We start from the raw sequence: 18,480 nt of genomic DNA, 5'->3' as shown, positions 1-18,480 counted from the left end.
CTCCTGAGTAGCTGGGACTACAGGCGCCCGCCACCGCGCCCGGCTAATTTTTTGTATTTTTAGTAGAGACGGGGTTTCACTGTGGTCTCGATCTCCTGACCTTGTGATCCGCCCGCCTCGGCCTCCCAAAGTGCTGGGATTACAGGCTTGAGCCACCGCGCCCGGCCGGAAAGCTGTATTTTAAACATTAAAAACTTTTTTCATTTCTCTATAATCCAAAATGCTACTATAGAATTATTTCAAAATCTCACATTTCACATCTAAGAATCCAAATAAATCCTCTTATAGCTAAGTATTAATTAAACCATTTTTTATTCTGTAGCTGTGGAATTTTTCCACATGAAATAACTATGCATGACCACTACTTCTCTAGCAATCAGAAAGCCAATGAATATCAGTAAGTTTCCTTAGGCTACTCAGGGTTAGGGCTAAAGCCAAGAATACACTTGAAATTCTTGGCCCTTGATCATAAGTTCAGATATTTCCAGGGTAAGCAAACTAAAACTGGACTAAGATGGCCAGAAATGATTACTAATGGATCTCAGAGATCAATATTACACTAAGTAGAAGGCAAAAACTTCCCTGTTACACCTGACAGGGTTTCCATAAAGCTGTATATCTCAAAACAAAACATTTTAACCCTTTTAGACCATGCCTGGGAAAAAATAATGTAAAGAAAACAATTTTTAAGTATACGCTATATGAAGAGTATTTTCAGATGAAATCTATCATCTGTAACAACCAGCACCACTATTTATGTTGGGATACTTCCGAAATAGCAGAGCACTTTCATGTATGTTACCTGGTAGCTGGTAGATGCTATTCTCACTTATGTTTTGCTAATAAAGAAACAAAGACTCACAGCCAATAAATAACACGTTCAAGATCATCCAGCTGGGCTACAGCAGTGTCAGACCTTAAATCTAGGTATTCTCACTCCACATCCCCATACCCTCTTTCCCCTCCCAAGTCTTCAAATAAGCATAACTTCAAATACAGGTATTCCTTGCCTTCTCCCTGTCTCTCTCCCCTCATCTGCCCTGCACCGTTCGCAATGCTGTTTTCAGGCCTCCACTCCACATCTAATCTAATTTTACTCAGCAATTTCAATGTAGGTATTCCTAATAAAAATTAAGGAGTTGACCCAAGGATAAAAGTGGAAGTGGAATTCTAAAGAAGTTCATATTAAGGCATTTTTAACTTCTAGGACTACATAGATATTTATCATTATCTACATCTATTGGGCTCTTAAATTAGCATGTTGATTATTTGAGTCTCGGATTCTTGTATTTGGCATAATGACTGTCAAGAATTGGATAGCAAGAGATCTGTTCTTCCAAATAACTCTATTTCAAAAACCATACCCAAATTTACTTGGTTCCTAAGTTCAAATAGTGAGAGTTCAGGTAGTAAGGCACATCTCTCTTTGAAAAGCAATGAAAATATTAGTATTTAAATTAATACTGACTTTATGAGAACTACTGTAAACCCTCAGAGAAGGATGACTCCTAAAGAAACTTGAATGCTCTCTGTATCCTTACATATATTGGAAAACTAAGAAAAAAGAACTAAGAAGAAAAGATTGGCACAGTCACTATGTATCCCCTACCAGAGTGAAGTTTCTCTATCTATGAGATACTTACAAAGAGCCTTGGCGTTCCTCAAAGGAAAAACTGTTGGGAACATTTTTAGTGAAATAAATTTGGTTTTTAGCAGCTACTGAGAAAGCTGCAAACCATGAAACAGGGTATCTTTGCTGAAATCATTGTAAATTTGAATATAATTTCAACTGTGGTAGGTGCCAAGAGGTGGTGCATTTCCCTCCTGAATTTGATAGACTTGCAATTTCTAGGTGATAGGTAAGAATCAACCTAAAGTAGTGATGTTGGTAAGTATGTATAGCTCAGTATCTCAAAAATAAACTCAAATGTTAAATACCATAATACTACAACTAATAATCAGAACACATAGGTTCTACTCTTTTCTGCCATCAACTAACCATGACTTTGAGGTCACATTTCTTCAACTGTAAAATGAGGCATAAGCTTCAATGATATCTAAGATCCATCTCAGCTGTAAGATGCTCTGATTCTTTCTTTTTGAAATTTTACTTTTGTTCTGCTTTTAAAACTTCAAAAAATGGTTATAAAAGCAACACAACATATTTGCTGTGATTTAAAAATATGTAGACAAATATAGGTAAGGAAATAAAAAAATACCCATAATCCTACTACCCAGAGATAACTGCTAAACCCCGTGAAAGAAACGTATGGAGTATTTTATAACCTGCTTTCATTTAACATATTTTAGACTTCTTGCTATGGCATTAATGTTCTTCTGAAACACTGACTTGTAAAATAAATGGGCAAGGGTAAAACGCAGGCATATCAGAATCACTCAGGGGTGTCCCAGGCAGTCATTCCCTGGCTTTTCTGTTCCCTGTTCACTCTGACAGGTTCCTGGGGGCTGCAACTCTTTCATTCAAAAGACTGGCAGTGGCCGAGTGCCGTGGCTCACGCCTGTAATCCCAGCACTTTGGGAGGCCGAGGCAGGCAGATCACGAGGTCAGGAGATCGAGACCATCCTAACACAGTGAAACCGTCTCTATTAAAAATACAAAAATTTAGCCGGGCGTGGTGGTGGGCGCCTGTAGTCCCAGCTACTTGAGAGGCTGAAGCAGGAGAATGGCGTGAACCCGGGAGAAGGAGCTTACAGTGAGCCAAGATTGTGCCACTGCACGACACAGCGACACTCTGTCTCAAAAACAAAAAACAAAAAAAAAAAGAAAAGAAAAAAAAAGAGTTGGCAGTAACTGTAATTTCCCTCAGGAGCATTAGGGAAGAATCAAGCCGAAGAGCACTGTCCCTCCGAAATCACTTTTAATGGCTACTCAGTTAGAATGAGCCATCATTTATTGATCAGTTCCTTTCACTGGATATCTAGGCTATTTTCATTACTGTAAACATTGTAATGAACATCTGTGTAGCTCCATCTTTGTACATATCTGTAATGAAACTCGTGCACTTCCTCTTCGTTAACTAGTAATAAGGGACTGTTAAGTTGCAAAGTCTCTCATTTTGTTCCAATGAAATCCTATTAAATATGAGAATCTGAAATAAAAAGGAAGGATGAACCTCAATTAGGAAATGTGGCTACTCACCAGCATCTTTGATCCAATTATCATAAAGATGCACAGTCCTCGATGTAAGATCACTGAAGGCCATTTTCCACTGGATTTACTGGCTCTTTTAATGGGTTCTTCAGTAAAATAAACCAGAAATGAGTTTATGATCTATAAATGCAAATAAAGATAAGCTTATAGTAATACATTATTTAAAATGCTAAAAATTTAATATGAATAACTGGCAAGACAACAAACTCCCACTGAAGGCAAATGCATTAGTACATTACTTTAAACCCTGATGCAGTTGCAAACATTTCAGCTTTTCTATCCTTCTAGAGACACTGCTAACTTCACTGAAAAAGACTAATATTCTATGTACAAGACTCAAAGCAGTAAATGAGTCTAAGAACTTTCATAGGAGCAGCTCCCTTTTATGCTGACAATATAGATCAGGAATGGACTGCACTTGAAGTGACAAAGCTAAAGCAGAAACCCAGGAGAAGAAAGTCAAGAGATACACAAACTTTCAGAGAAGATAAGCTGATCCTAGACTTAGAGCTCATCTGCAGGCCTCATAAGGTCATCTACATGAAAATTTTTATAATTTAAGTAGAATAGAGACAGAAAGAGGGAAAGGAAGGTCTATAAGAGCCAAGGAAAGGCTGCTTAGTTTATCTAGACAGATACACAAGAATAACTGGAGAAAGAAATCTGAAAAAGAAGACCAGTGAGGAGAAACTAGCCTCATTATGTATTAAAAGATATTGTAAATCTGCAATAATTAAGACAGTGTGGCACTGGCACATGGAGAGAAAAATGAATGTAATAGATTAGAATGTTCAGAAATAAACTAAATACACTTGAAAACTGAGAACTATACTTCAGTAACTAAATATTTTAGTAACTAAAATATACCTAAGATGTATATTTTACCATATTTTAATATCTCTAAAATCAGGGCTTACCTTACAAATGAATGGTATGTCATAAAATTACTGGTATATTTGATTCAAAGCCATGTGATGGGAACATGGAAAAGTCCTAGAGATGATGGTGGTGATGGTTGCACAACAAATGTAAATATATTTAATGCCACGGAACTTCCCACTTAAAAATGGTTAAAGTAGTAACCATTTAAATTAAAATATATATAAAACATAAAAATAATATTTTACCACCATTTTAAAAAATTGGCTGGGCGTGGTGGCTCACACCTGTAATCTCAGCACTTTGGGAGACTGAGGCAGGCAGATCACCTGAGGTCAAGAGTTGGAGACCAGCCTGACCAACATGGTGAAACCCCGTCTCTACTAAAAATATAAAAACTAGCCAGGCATGGTGATGGGCGCCTGTAATCTCAGCTACTCAGGAGGCTGAGGCAGAAGAATTGCTTGAACCCAGGAGGCAGAAGCTGCAGTGAGAAGATTGTGCCACTGCACTCCAGCCTGGTCCAGCCTGGGCGACAGAGTGAGACTCGGTCTTAAAAAAAAAAAATCCTCTAGTGTTCCCACAAGACAATTCAGACTTTCCCCCAGGATTCTAAAGTAAAGCCATTCTATTTACATAAGTATAGATAAAATTATATATGGCATATGGAATATGATAAAGGTGGTATCTGGGGATTGAATTACCAGGCATTATTCACTAAATGGTGTGGTACACCTGGACAGCCATCTGAGAAAAAAAGGTTCAATCCAAGTGTTATAATATAAACCAAGGCCGGGCGTGTTGGCTCAAGCCTGTAATCCCAGCACTTTGGGAAGCCGAGGCGGACGGATCACAAGGTCAGGAGATCGAGACCATCCTGGCTAACACAGTGAAACCCTGTCTCTACTAAAAATACAAAAAATTAGCCGGGCGTGGTGGCAGGCGCCTGTAGTCCCAGCTACTCGGGAGGCTGAGGCAGGAGAATGGCATGAACCCGGGAGGCGGAGCTTGCAGTGAGCCCAGATCGCGCCATTGCACTCCAGCCTGGGCGACAGAGCAAGACTCTGTCTCAACATTCATACAGCCAACAGACACATGAAAAAATACTCATCATCACTGGCCATCAGAGAAATGCAAATCAAAACCACAATGAGATACCATCTCACACCAGTTAGAATGGCGATCATTAAAAAGTCAGGAAACAACAGGTGCTGGAGAGGATGTGGAGAAATAGGAACACTTTTACACTGTTGGTGGGATTGTAAACTAGTTCAACCATTATGGAAAACAGTATGGCGATTCCTCAAGGATCTAGAACTAGATGTGCCATATGACCCAGCCATCCCATTACTGGGTATATACCCAAAGGATTATAAATTATGCTGCTATAAAGACACATGCACACGTATGTTTATTGCAGCACTATTCACAATAGCAAAGACTTGGAATCAACCCAAAGGTCCATCAGTGACAGATTGGATTAAGAAAACGTGGCACATATATACCATGGAATACTATGCAGCCATCAAAAAGGATGAGTTTGCGTCCTTTGTAGGGACATGGATGCAGCTGCAAACCATCATTCTTAGCAAACTATCACAAGAACAGAAAACCAAACACCGCATGTTCTCACTCATAGGTGGGAACTGAACAATGAGATCACTTGGACTCAGGAAGGGGAACATCACACACAGGGGCCTATAATGGGGAGGGGGGAGGGGGGAGGGATTGCATTGGGAGTTATACCTGATGTAAATGATGAGTTGATGGGTGCAGCACACCAACATGGCACAAGTATACATATGTAACAAACCTGCACGTTATGCACATGTACCCTACAACTTAAAGTATAATAATAATAAATAAATAAATAAATAAATAAAAACTCTGTCTCAAAATAATAATAATAATAATAATAATATAAACCAAGATAAACTCCCAAGTAAAGCAAATATTTAAGTAAGAAAAACAGAACTATGAAATCACTAGATGACACAGTAGAAGACTTGTATAACCTTGTAGTGGGAAAGGCCTTACTAAGATCTAAAATTCAGAAGACATAAGGGAAGGCTAACAAGTTTAATCATAAATAAATGGCAAACAGTAAAAAATATGCTCAATTCATATCATAGACAAGGACAACTTTCCCTAATATATGATGAGTTTCTAGAAATTGATAAAAGACCTTAAGAGGAAATGGGCAAAATTCATAGAAAAGGAAATACAAGTGGCACTTAAAAATACGAAAAGCTGCTTAACTAATCATATTTAAATAATCTGCAATATTTCTTATCTATTGAATAGGCCAAAATCCAAACATTTTTAATCAAATGGGCCAAAATCCAAACAACCATTAGCTGTGTTGGCAGGAGTGTGGGAAATTCTCTCACTTCATGCATTACTAGTGGAAGTACAAATTAGTATAACTCTTACTGCGGATAATTTGCCATTATCAGTCAAAATTATAAATGCATACTTTTAACACAGCATTTCTACTTCTAGAAACTTATCCTGTAGAAATACATACACATATTCAGAGTGGCATATATGCAAGTTTATTCATTGCATCAGTAAGAGCAAAAGACTGGAAACAACCCAAATATCTGCTAATAGAGAGCTGGTTAATAAATGATAATAGATTTAACACCATGAAATATTATGACATTGTAAATAAGAATGAAGAATCTCTCCAAGTGCTGATATGGAAATATTTCCAAGATAAATCACTATCTGAAAAAGCAAAGAGCTGGGCATGGTGGCTCACATCTGTAATCCCAGCGCTTTGGGAGGCTAAGGTGGACAGATCATCTGAGGTCAGGAGTTCGAGACTAGCCTGGCCAACACGGTGAAATCCTGTCTCTATAAAAATACAGAAATTAGCTGGGCATGGTGTCAGGCACCTGTAATTCCAGCTATTCGGGAGGCTGAGGCAGGGGAATCACTTGAACCTGGGAGGCAGAGGTTGCAATGAGCCAAGATTGCACCATTGTACCCTAGCTTGGGCGACAAGAGCAAGACACTACCTCAAAAAAAAAAAAAAAAAGAAGAAGAAAGAAAGAAAAGAAAAAAGCAAAGAAAGTACAAAATTTAAAAATGATGACCTTGTATATAAAAGGAGAAAAGGCATATGAATATAATTTTACATTTACTCAAAGTTGTATAAAAGGAATTCTTAAGAGGTAGACATGAAAAAGGGAATGGGGTATAAACTGGGCTGAAGGAATAGAAGAAAGATTTTATATTGTTGTTTTGTGGCTCATATGGATATTTTACCTATCTAAAAATAAAGAATAAAATCAGTTGTACCTTTACTGGAACATTCCTATTTAAAAGCCCATAAATAAATACACATACGTAGATACACCCAAAATAGAAATTTCCTCTAAATTCTTTAAGAGTCCATCCTCTCCAGAGGATTTCTCCAAGTCCAGGAAGTCATGTCGGCATGGCCTCTGTATTGATACACCCAGTCATCTCAGCTGAGTTCAGACTCAAGACTGGCGTGGTGATGCCAGGGTCTTGCCAGAGTCAGCCTGGACTCTCAGTTTCCTAAAAAATCATCTCTCATCTCTATAGCAAAGGTGTAATGTGGGGCTGTGAGCAGGGGCTCTGGGCTCACAACGACCTTGGTTTTTCAGCCCCACCATTTAATAGCTGTGTGACTCCAGCAAAATTACAGCTCAATTTCTTAACCTGTAAAATGGGAATTCCATTCATTACTCACCAAGATAAAAGAAACTAACTCACAGAGTTGTTTTGAGGACCACATTAAATAATATATATTTGTAAAGTTTGTAAGCACAGAATCTGATTTTTAAGAATGAACATTCAATCAAACTCATCCTTTTGTTTTAGTTTTAGGGTTTTTTTTTTTTTTCTTTTTTCTTTTTTTTCTGAGACAGGGTCTGGCTCTGTCACCCAGGCTGTCGTGCACTTGAGAGAGCTTGGCTCACTGCAGCCTCAACCACTCAGGCTCAAGAGATCCTCCTGTCTCAGTCTCCCAAGTAGCTGTGACTACCAAAGAGTGCCACCATACCTGGCTAATTGTTTTATTTTTTGTAGAGATGGGTTTCACTACGTTGCTTAGGCTGGTCTCAAACTCCTTGGGCTCAAGCAGTCCACCTGCCTCAACCTCCCAAAGTGCTGGGATTACAGGTGTGAGCAACCGCACCCAGCCAAAATCAGTCATTTATCATTTAGAGAGAGAAGTTGTGCCAATTTATGGGTATATACAGACATAAAGATTAGACACTGGAGACTTCAAAAAGGTGGGGGAGGAAGAGGAAAGGAGAGAGGAGGACGCAGTCTGTAAAACTTCCTATGGGTACTATGTTCACTATATGGGTGACAAGGGTAATAGAAGCCCAAATCGCAGCATCACACACTATATACCCTTGTAAGAAACCTGCACAAGTACCCCCTAAATCTAAAATATATATATTTTAAGTTGTGCCAATTTAATTGGAAAATATCTGGCCATCTCATTAGCTGGTACAGTTAAATGGCAGTTTATGGAACAAATCTAGAAAAAACTCTACTACTTTTCTTTTAAGAGCTAGCATATAACAGATTGCATGATTCTTCCCTTTGGGTCTTCCAGTTGTCTTAGTCTGAGTGTTTTAGACCACACAAAAAGCTACATTTCCCCTCATCTTAACCACAGATATACCAGCCCTTGACCCATTATTCTCAAAATTAAAGTAATGAAATAATGTTCATTAAGTTATTTAGAATCAGAGTGAAATATTCTAGTTTTACAAGCCATGTGGCAGGGTTACATTTCAAAGTATTATTCTGTTTCTGTGTGATTTTTTCCTCTTCTTCTTTCACTAGCTCCACATAGGCCATTTTCCCCTCCCCAGTCCTCACCAAAGCACAAAGACTCAAAGAAACCACACTCTAATGCAGGTCAGAAATATTCACAGGCAGCCAAGAAAGCTGGTTTATCCAACCCCAAAACTACACAAGACTGAGACGAAGGAAGGAGGAAAGGCAGAGAGAAGAAGAACCCAAACTGGATGAGGCAGGAGTAGATGTTATCAAAGCCAGCAGGAGATGAAGGACTACAGAGGTATGAAAAAGATCCAGTAACCATAGCTTTTTGGAGTGTGAACTCCTCTCTCACTAATCTACTGCTTGTAGATAACCTGTTTTCCTGTCGGACTCCTCTCTCACTAATCTACTGCTTGTAGATAACCTGTTTTCCTGTCGGACTCCTCTCTCACTAATCTACTGCTTGTAGATAACCTGTTTTCCTGTCCATAGTCTTTAACATTTGTGGGCCCACCAGAAAAGAAGGAACATCCACAATTGCACAGGGATGGGGCACGACAGAAAAACCTGATCCCCTTACCTTACTGGAAGTGAACACAAACTACTGAGTATTTCGTTATGAGCTGAGAGTGATGGACTGGATGCCAGTGTTGCATTGTAGGGACTGACTGATCTAGAAAATTGTTAACAACTGAATTATACTGCAAGTATAGTGATATCCCTAGACTAGACCCAGACATATCTTTGCCTTCTTTTACCATGACTCATCATGGGCACTTGATAGCTAGACAATGGGCACATAAAGATAGGAGGCAAGCCTGGCATGGTGGCATGTGCCTGTAGTTCCAGCTGTACGAGAGGCCGAGGTGGGAGGATTGCTTGAGCCTGGGCAACACAGCAAGACCCCATCTCTAAAAAGAAAGCAAGGGGAGCAATTTGCTCCATGTGGTATAGGTGTATAGGTAATAGAGATATCCTTTAGTTAGCAGAACTAGGACCTGAAAAGACAATTTAGAATATTTGATGGCAAAGAAGCTCAGACCTGGCAGTGGCTTAAAAATCAAGGCTCTTGTATGAATGAAGCTCACCAGACTATTAAGCACAAGAAGGAAGATCCTAAAAATGATCTACAAACCTATCCCTTTGATGCATCCCTGCCTCATCCCAGATCTGACCATCGCTGGCCTAAGTTTAGTGGAGGTGCCCCATAGCCTAAACATGGCCCATACAAACTTTTCATGGAACAGAGAGCTGGAGCAGGGAGTTGGTTGATTGCTTGAGCTATTATGAGAAGACTGAAGAGATACTATCAAGGGTTTGAGGAGTGGGAGGCCCTTCATGATGGGTCACAGGGAGCTTTCATGTTCAGGTTGTTCTTGGACAAGCACCCACTGTACCTCTCAATGCAGTAGTTAAAGAGGTTGGTGTTATGCCACAGAGGTTCAGAAACTCATCTCATACTTGGGTAACATGATCATTAGATTGCAATTTCTCAAAGGAAGAGTGGTAATTCATGAATAGGATAATACCGCTACAATTTTTTTTGCTCAGACCTGGAAGCCATGGGGAGAAAAATGGACTCACGAGACTGAACTCCAGCATCTTCAAAGTGCTAGCTCAACACTGCCCTAAGCTAGCAGGCACCAAATACCAGGATGACATGTTGCTGCTTACGGTAAAATCAAGTAGAGGAAAACTAGATTTGGGTTTGGGGGTAGCATCCACAGAGCCCTGGAAACATTAAAGTTCAAGAGCTTTAATCTGACAGACTTCTGATACCCAAGAAATGAAGCAGAGACTTAAAACTCTAAACCAGGGTAATATCTTATCCTGCTGCTAAGGGGATGTGGGCCTTTTACAAAGTGAGCAGCAGAGGACAGAAGCAAGAGATCCTTGTCCTTTTCCTGGGAGGACTCTTGGAGGACTTGTCTGAAATGATCTACTTGTAAGACTACAATAAAGAGGTGCTAGCTGCATACAATATCCAAGTCCTGGGGCCCATGATGGTGAAAAAGAAAGTAGACTTAAAAAAAAGGTATTGTACCATAATACTATCTGACTATATTTTTAGCAGTTGTTAGAGATCAGAGCTCAGCAATGAAGACATTGAGAGGTTGAGAGGAAGGTAATCACAAGCAAGCAGTGGCCCAGAATTTGGGGCTACGTTAGATTATAAGGCAGTAGAAAAATCACCACCCCTCCATTAAGGGTGGAAGAAACAAGAGAGGTACTTCAGAGAAGTAGCTAAGGCTCACAGTCAGAGCTCAGCCTGCTTCCAAAGGCCTGAAAAATGTGTGGCAGGAGTAGAGTAAACAGGAGCTTACTCTTGAGTCCTGGTGCCGGTGTTTCATTCCCCTCGCCTGCAACTGCCCCATGAATACTGCTCCTTGATTTTGATAGTATCACATGACAACTCAGTCATTTGGTAAAGAAGTGACTTAATTTGCCTCTTTAGACCCAAATTAAAGATGTCAGGTTCAAACGTGAGAAATATGCCTTCTTCGTAGAGCAGAAATCCCTTCCCATAGGATAACCTACCTGGAGACTACTCAGAGCCACAAGCTGCCTACGTTAGCATGATGTAGACCTAACACCAGAACATACACAGTGTGCTTGGGCACCTCGTCACTTTGTCCTTTTTGCTCAGGTCTATTTCAACAGTGATCAGAAGGCAGAACTCTGGGAGAGCATCTTGCTGGAATTCACTCAGATGAGGATGGGACCTCAGAGGTGCTTGCAGTGGGAAGTACCAGACAAGAGCCCAGAAATCATGGCCAACCATTTCCAGGTGAACTTTCAAATGTACAGATTTATTCTAATTCTGCAACAGACATTGGAGACACTGTACCTGAGGGAAAGGAGTGGTAGAACCAGCACATGGCTTTCTAGGGCATGTTTTAATCCAGGAACAGAGCCATATGGTTTTCTCTTTCTCTTTTGAAGTTTGGGAGGATCTGGCCTCCCCACTGATCTCTGCTTTGGGAATCAGATATCAGGGACAAACCTGGAAGAATAAAACTGGCTAGCCACAGATGCTGCTCAAGGGACCACACACTGAAATGAATTGCAGGAAGGTACCAACATAGGGATGGAACTCTGTGGTGGAATTACGGACTACAGGGTAAAAACCAAACAGCTAACCTTCCTATGGAAAGCTATGTCTGGCCTCATATGGGGGATGGGGTATTTGAAACTTTACCCTTGCACACAGTAAGGGAGGAGAAGGGTACAGGGCAAATCAAGCTATTCCGCAGAAATAACAAACGCTTAATAAAGAACGGATCAGAACATGCCTTCAAATGCAGAAACTGTTGAGCAAGAGCAGTGTGGAGAATAAAAAGGCAAAGGCAGCTAACTGTGACTGATTAGATAGGGACAGGGAAGTCCAGATGTGAGTCAGAATGGGGCAGTGGGATCACAGCCCACAAGGTGGTGAAAGCCTCTCCGAGAGGAAGGTATTGAGAGACAGGACTAGCTGGATTTCCTGGGCCAACTAAGAATTCCTAAGCCTAGCTGGGGAAGGTGACCACACCCACCTTTAAACATGGAGCTTGTAACTCAGCTCACACCCGACCAATCAGGTAGTAAAGAGGGCTCACTAAAATACAAATTAGGCTAAAAGCAGGAGGTAAAGAAACAGTCAAATCATATATCGCCTGAGAGCACAGGAGGAGGGACAATGATCGGGATATAAACCCAGGCACTGGAGCTGGGAGCGGCAACCCCTTTGGGTCCCCTCCCATTGTATGGAGCTCTGTTTTCACTCTATTAAATCTTGCAACTGCACTCTCTTCTGGTCTGTGTTTGTTCCAGCTTGAGCTGAGCTTTCGCTCGCCATCCACCACTGCTGAACGCTGACGTCGCGGACCGGCTGCTGTCTTCCACCCCTCCGGATCCCGCAGGGTGTCACTGAGTTTCTGATCCAGTGAGGCGCCCATTGCCACTTCCCATGGGGCTAAAGGCTCGCCATTGTTCCTGCACGGCTAAGTGCCCAGGTTCATCCTAACCAAGCTGAACATTAGTCCCTAGGTTCCACGGTTCTCTTCCATGACTCATGGCTTCTAAAAGAGCTATAACACTCACCGCATGGCCCAAGGTGCCATTCCCTGGAATCCCTGAGGCCAAGAACCCCAAGTCAGAGAACAAAAGGCTTGCTGCCATCTCGGGAGCGCTTGCCACCACCTTGGGAGCTCTAAGAACAAAGACCCATGTGCGGTAACAGTATTGCACAGACGGTCTCTCTCTGGGTTATGACCCTAGAAAATCAGAGGCCCCAAGTCTCTACTCCTACCATGTTAGGCAGGAAAAATCCCTGAGATAAGACATAAACTTCTTAGTAAGCATTCAAAGGTTGCTAGGGAAACTTCCACCTAGATATTACTCTACACATATCCTAGTATTCCTTTCTTCATCTGTTTTCTTACTGGAACTGGTTCCCCAGTCTCGTCCCCACCCTTTATACTTTAGCAGACACAAAATCTCAAAGAGGTCATGAGGCTGGAGGAAAGTGACCAGAAGTTCTGAAGTATATTAAAACATGAGGGATGACTATAAAGTAATTATTTGTTTAAAGCAGGATTTCTCAACCTCGACAGTATTGATATTTGGGGGCAGACAATTCTTAGTTGTGGGGAAGGGTCCTGATTATTGTAGTCCTGGCTTCTATCCACAAGTGCCAGGAACAAGTCCTACCCAGTTGAGACGATCAAAAACATTTCCAGAAATTGACAAACGTTCCCTGTGGGGCAAAATCCTCCCAAGTTGAGAACTATTGTTCTAAAGGAAGCTACCAACATGTATTCATTCAAATAAAAGCTTGCTTCTGAGTAATCACTTTGGCAATTATACATTTGTGTCAGTGATACAGTCATTAAAACAATTTTTGAGCTTTTCTTTAAAAATCAACTTCAGAATTTTTTGGAATTTCATTTAAATGGTTTTAAAGGAGGACAAATTTTGGCCTACTGCTTCTATACAACAAGTTCATAACTAATCAAAAGTTAAGGTTGGTTTAGAGGCAAATGGATCAAGTGGAGCTATATTTTGAGGTGGGAAAGGGTGGGGAATAAAGCTGGGTTTAATGAAAAAGTAATTTACTACAGACATTTTCAGCTCATGGTTTATAAAACAAGAACAATTCCAAAAAAACTTGGGAAATGTTTGGGGCTATGGCAATATTAGTGGAAAAGATATATAGTAGGCTGAGGTGAATATTTTTGAGGAAACACTCATTAGATGTATATATTCCAGCAGAACAGTTTATCTGCTGGAATTATCACTTATTATAACTCCAATTAAAAGGAAGCAAACCTAGAATGTGGAACAGTCTCAGTGAAAAATTATTTCAAATGACAAATTTTCAAATGTGTTAATTATAACATACATGCATGTCTGTATGCAACAATATATACATACCACACACACACACATTACAGAAGCAAAAATACATGTCCATTCCACCTACTACACAGGATTTTGTGTTTTGTTTTGATGGTTCATGTTTATTAACCCACATTTCTCCCTGGTATTTTATCACCCTCCATTCTCTTTTTGCCATTTCTCTCCATTGAATAGGTTGTTAACGCTGCCTTGGAAATAAAAGAGAACAGCAGAAAGCAAAGAAAGTTTTATCGTAGCTTTTGGGTTACAAAAGCTTAGGCACCTAGCCATACAGAATACAGGGTAGAGACAAGAGGTGCCCATGCGTCCTGGCACAGAAAAGCATCCTTCAGGCTTGAGGGAAGGAGAGTCCGAGGAAAGGAATTAGTACAGATCCCGGACAGAAAGGTAATAAGCCCTGAGGAAGTGCCAGGTAGGAAAACGGGAGGCAAGAACAGAAGAACTCAGGCACTATTGCCTAGGCAGAGCTGGGACAGGTGGCCAGTTGGACTTTAGGTAGCCACTGAAAGTTTCTTTTGCTCCAGTCTGGTGCAAGAGCAGTATAAAGACTTCTGAGCACCCCCAATAGGCATGGAAGTGTGAAAGGAAAATATCTTGGGCCCCCATAATCACTAAAGGGAAAAAGCAGTTGTGAACTGCTTAGGGCAAATCTGCCCCCAATTCTTTTCAAAGTTATCCTCTGCTCTCTGAGATAAATGCATTCCTGATCACCTCTTTTGTAAAGGTTAATCAGAAATGCAAAAGAATGCAAGCAATCCTTTGTCTCTCACCTATCTGTGACCTGCAAGCCCCTTCCCTGCTTCGAGTCTTCCTGCCTTTGCTTTGAGTTGTCCCACCTTTCCACATCGAACCAATGTACTTCTTGCATACACTGATTGATGTCTCATGTCTCCCTAAAATGTATAAAACTAAGCTGTGCCCTGACCACCATGGGTACATGTTGTCAGGACCTCCTGAGGCTGTGTCACAGGTGTGTGTCCTCAACCTTGGCAAAAAAAGTTTCTAAATTAACTGAGAAAACTTTCAGATTTTCTAGGTTTATGGAAGTATTGCATAAGAGCCATAGAAAATGAAGGAGTCATAAAAGTAGAAACAACGTATATCTCTTCGGATCTGCAAGTATAAGTGGCCAAAGACCTGATGGGACCCTGAATATCTCAAAGGATGGCATTGTAGACAGAGAACATGGAGGATTAAAGGGTTCCTCCTCCCAATTACCTTGATACTACATAAGCTTTTTTAACTTGCTGAGGTCGGAGGGGAGGTGCTTAGAGATTAAAGCTGACTAAAATAGTTTTCTACCACCCCAAGGAATAAAAGTTTGAAATAAAAATAAAGCTGTAAAAAAATAATTATTTTCTTATATCAGACCAAATAGACTTTAAGTCAAAAACTGTCACAAAAGGTAAGATCATTATATGGTGATAAAGGGGTCAATTCATCAAGAGAATATAACAATTATAAATATATATGTATCCAACATAGTAGCACCAAAAATAATGCAAAGATTAATAGATCTGAAAGGAGAGAAAGACTACAATACAACAATAGTAGGGGACTTTAATGTCCTACTTTTTTTTTTTTTTTTTTTTTTTGAGACGGAGTCTCGCTCTGCTGCCCAGGTTGGGGTGCAGTGGCCGGATCTCAGCTCACTGCAAGCTGCGCCTCCCGGGTTTACGCCATTCTCCTGCCTCAGCCTCCTGAGTAGCTGGGACTACAGGCGCCCGCCACGTCTTTGGGAGGCCGAGACGGGCGGATCACGAGGTCAGGAGATCGAGACCATCCTGGCTAACGCGGTGAAACCCCGTCTCTACTAAAAAAAAATAAAAAATAAAAAAAAATAAAAAAAAATAATGTCCTACTTTCAACATTGCATAAATCACGAAGACATAAGATAAATAAGGAAACACTGAACTTGAAGTACGCATTAGACTAAATGAACCTAACAGACATGTGCTGAACATTCTATCCAACAGCAGCAAAATACACATTCTCCTTAAGTGTACACAGAACTTTCTCCATGACAGATGATATACTGAGCCACAAAACAAATGTTACCAAATTTAAGAAGACTGAAATCATATCAAGCATCTTTTCTTATCACAATGGTGTGAAACTACAAATCAGTAACAGGAGGAAAAGTGGAAAATTCACAAATACATGGAAAGTAAGCAACATGCACCTGAACAACTCATGGTCAAAAAAGAAATCAAAAAGAAAATTTTAAAATATTGAGACAAACGAAAATGAAAACACAACTTACCAAACTTATGGGATGCCACAAAAGCAGTTCTAAGAGGGAAGTTTAAATGCCTATAATAGAAAAGAAAAAAAAAAATTCAAATAAATAATTAACATTACACTTCAAGTAACTAGAAAAAGAAAAACAAAGTCAGCAGAAGCAAGAAAACAATATAGATTAGAGTCGAACTAAATGAAATAAAGACTAGAAAAACAATAAAAAGATAACAAAACTAACAGCTGGTTATCTAAAAAGCTCAACAAAATTGACAAACCTTTAGCTGGACAAAGGAAAAAAAGAGTATTAACAAATAAAATTGGAAATGAAAAAAGAGACATTGTAACTGATACCACAGAAATGCAAAGGATAATAAGAACTGCTACGAAAAATGATACACCAACATATCCCAGAATAAATGGATACACTCCTGGAAACATATAACCTTCCAGGATTGAATCATGAAGCGGGAGAAAATCTAAACAGACCAATAGTGGGTAAGGAGATCAAGTCAGTAATCAAAAACCTCCCATAAAATAAAAGTCCAGGACCTGATAACTTCACTGTTAAATTCTACCAAACATTTAAAGAATAACTAATAGTGATTCTTCTCAAACTCTTCCAAAAAAAACTGAAGAGGAGGGAATACTGAAGAGGAGGGAATACTTCAGAACTCATTTCAAAAGGTCAGCATTACCCAGATACCAAAGCCAGACAAGGACACTACAAGAAAAGAAAACTTCAGGCCAATACCCTTGATGAACACACAGGCAAAAATCCTGAAGAAAATACCAGCAAATGAAATTCAATAGCACATAAAAAGATCATTCACTATGATCAAGTGGGATTTATCCCTAGGATACAAGGATGGTTCAACACATGCAGATCAATAAATGTGATACACCACATTAATAACATGGAAGACAAAGACCACATAATCATTCCAATGGATGCATAAAGAGCATTTGACAAAATTCAGCATCCTTTTATAATAAAAACTCAATGAATTTGGTTTAGAAGAAACCTCAAAACAATAAAGGCCATATATAAAAAGCTAACATAATACTCAGCAGTAAAGAGTTGAGGCCGGGCGCGGTGGCTCAAGCCTGTAATCCCAGCACTTTGGGAGGCCGAGACGGGCGGATCACGAGGTCGGGAGATCGAGACCATCCTGGCTAACACGGTGAAACCCCGTCTCTACTAAAAAGTACAAAAAAGTAGCCGGGCGACGTGGCGGGCGCATGTAGTCCCAGCTACTCGGGAGGCTGAGGCAGGAGAATGGCGTGAACCCGGGAGGCGGAGCTTGCAGTGAGCTGAGATCCGGCCACTGCACTCCAGCCTGGGCGACAGAGTGAGACTCCGTCTCAAAAAAAAAAAAAAAAAAGAGTTGAAAGCTTTTCCTCTAAGATCAAGACAAGGACGCCCATTCTCACCACTTTTTTTGTTTTTTGTTTTAAAAAATAGAAATTTATTTCTCACAGTTCTAGAGGCTGGAAGTTCATGATCAAGGTGCCAGCAAGATAAGGTCCCACTCTGAGGTCTCTTCTCTTGGCTTGTGGGTGGCAACCATCTCACTGTGTGTTTGAATGACCTCTTTGTTGCGCCCTCACTTCTATTCAACACAGTAGTCTTCCCTCCATATTCATGGGTTCTGCATCCATGGAATCAGAGGGTCAATTATACATATTTTCAATCCACTGTTGGTGGATGTGGAATCCTCAGTTATGGAAGGTCAACTGTACTATACCATTAAGCATTCTACTTTTAAAAAATGTTTTACTTATTTATTTGGAGACAGGGTCTTGTTTTGTCACCAAGGCTAGAATGCAGTGGCATGATCACAACTCACTGCAGCCTTCATCTCCTGGGCTAAGGCAATTCTCCCACTATAGCCTCCCGAGTAGCTGGGACTACAGGCATATGCCAAAATGCCTGGCTAATTTTTTATTTTTTGTAGAGATGGGTGTCTTACTGTGTTGCCCGGGCTGGTCTCAAACTCCTGGGCTCAGGTGATCCT

At 40.3% G+C, this 18,480-nt stretch overlaps 1 protein-coding gene across 6 annotated transcripts in view; it reads right to left on the bottom strand.

Annotated features, from left to right (window-relative positions):
• LOC105499507 (ELOVL fatty acid elongase 7) overlaps window positions 1–18,480 on the bottom strand; it is a 98,187-nt gene that overhangs the window by 31,646 nt on the left and 48,061 nt on the right. For 3 of the 6 annotated variants that reach the window (XM_071098896.1, XM_071098894.1, XM_071098897.1), the window contains 2 exons: window positions 16,488–16,537; window positions 3,161–3,258 (listed from right to left, as the gene is read on the bottom strand). In XM_071098896.1, the coding sequence (XP_070954997.1) occupies window positions 3,161–3,224 (64 nt within the window). In that variant the 5' untranslated portion in view covers window positions 3,225–3,258; window positions 16,488–16,537. Of the gene's footprint in view, window positions 1–3,160; window positions 3,293–16,487; window positions 16,538–18,480 lie in introns of all 6 variants that reach the window. The other 3 variants (XM_071098893.1, XM_071098892.1, XM_071098895.1) reach the window with 2 other exon arrangements.

This window comes from Macaca nemestrina, chromosome 6, assembly GCF_043159975.1.
Source record: "Macaca nemestrina isolate mMacNem1 chromosome 6, mMacNem.hap1, whole genome shotgun sequence".
NCBI lineage: Eukaryota > Metazoa > Chordata > Mammalia > Primates > Cercopithecidae > Macaca > Macaca nemestrina.
The sequence above is the reverse complement of the archived record's forward strand: the minus strand, read 5'-3'. Positions and strand labels throughout refer to the sequence as shown.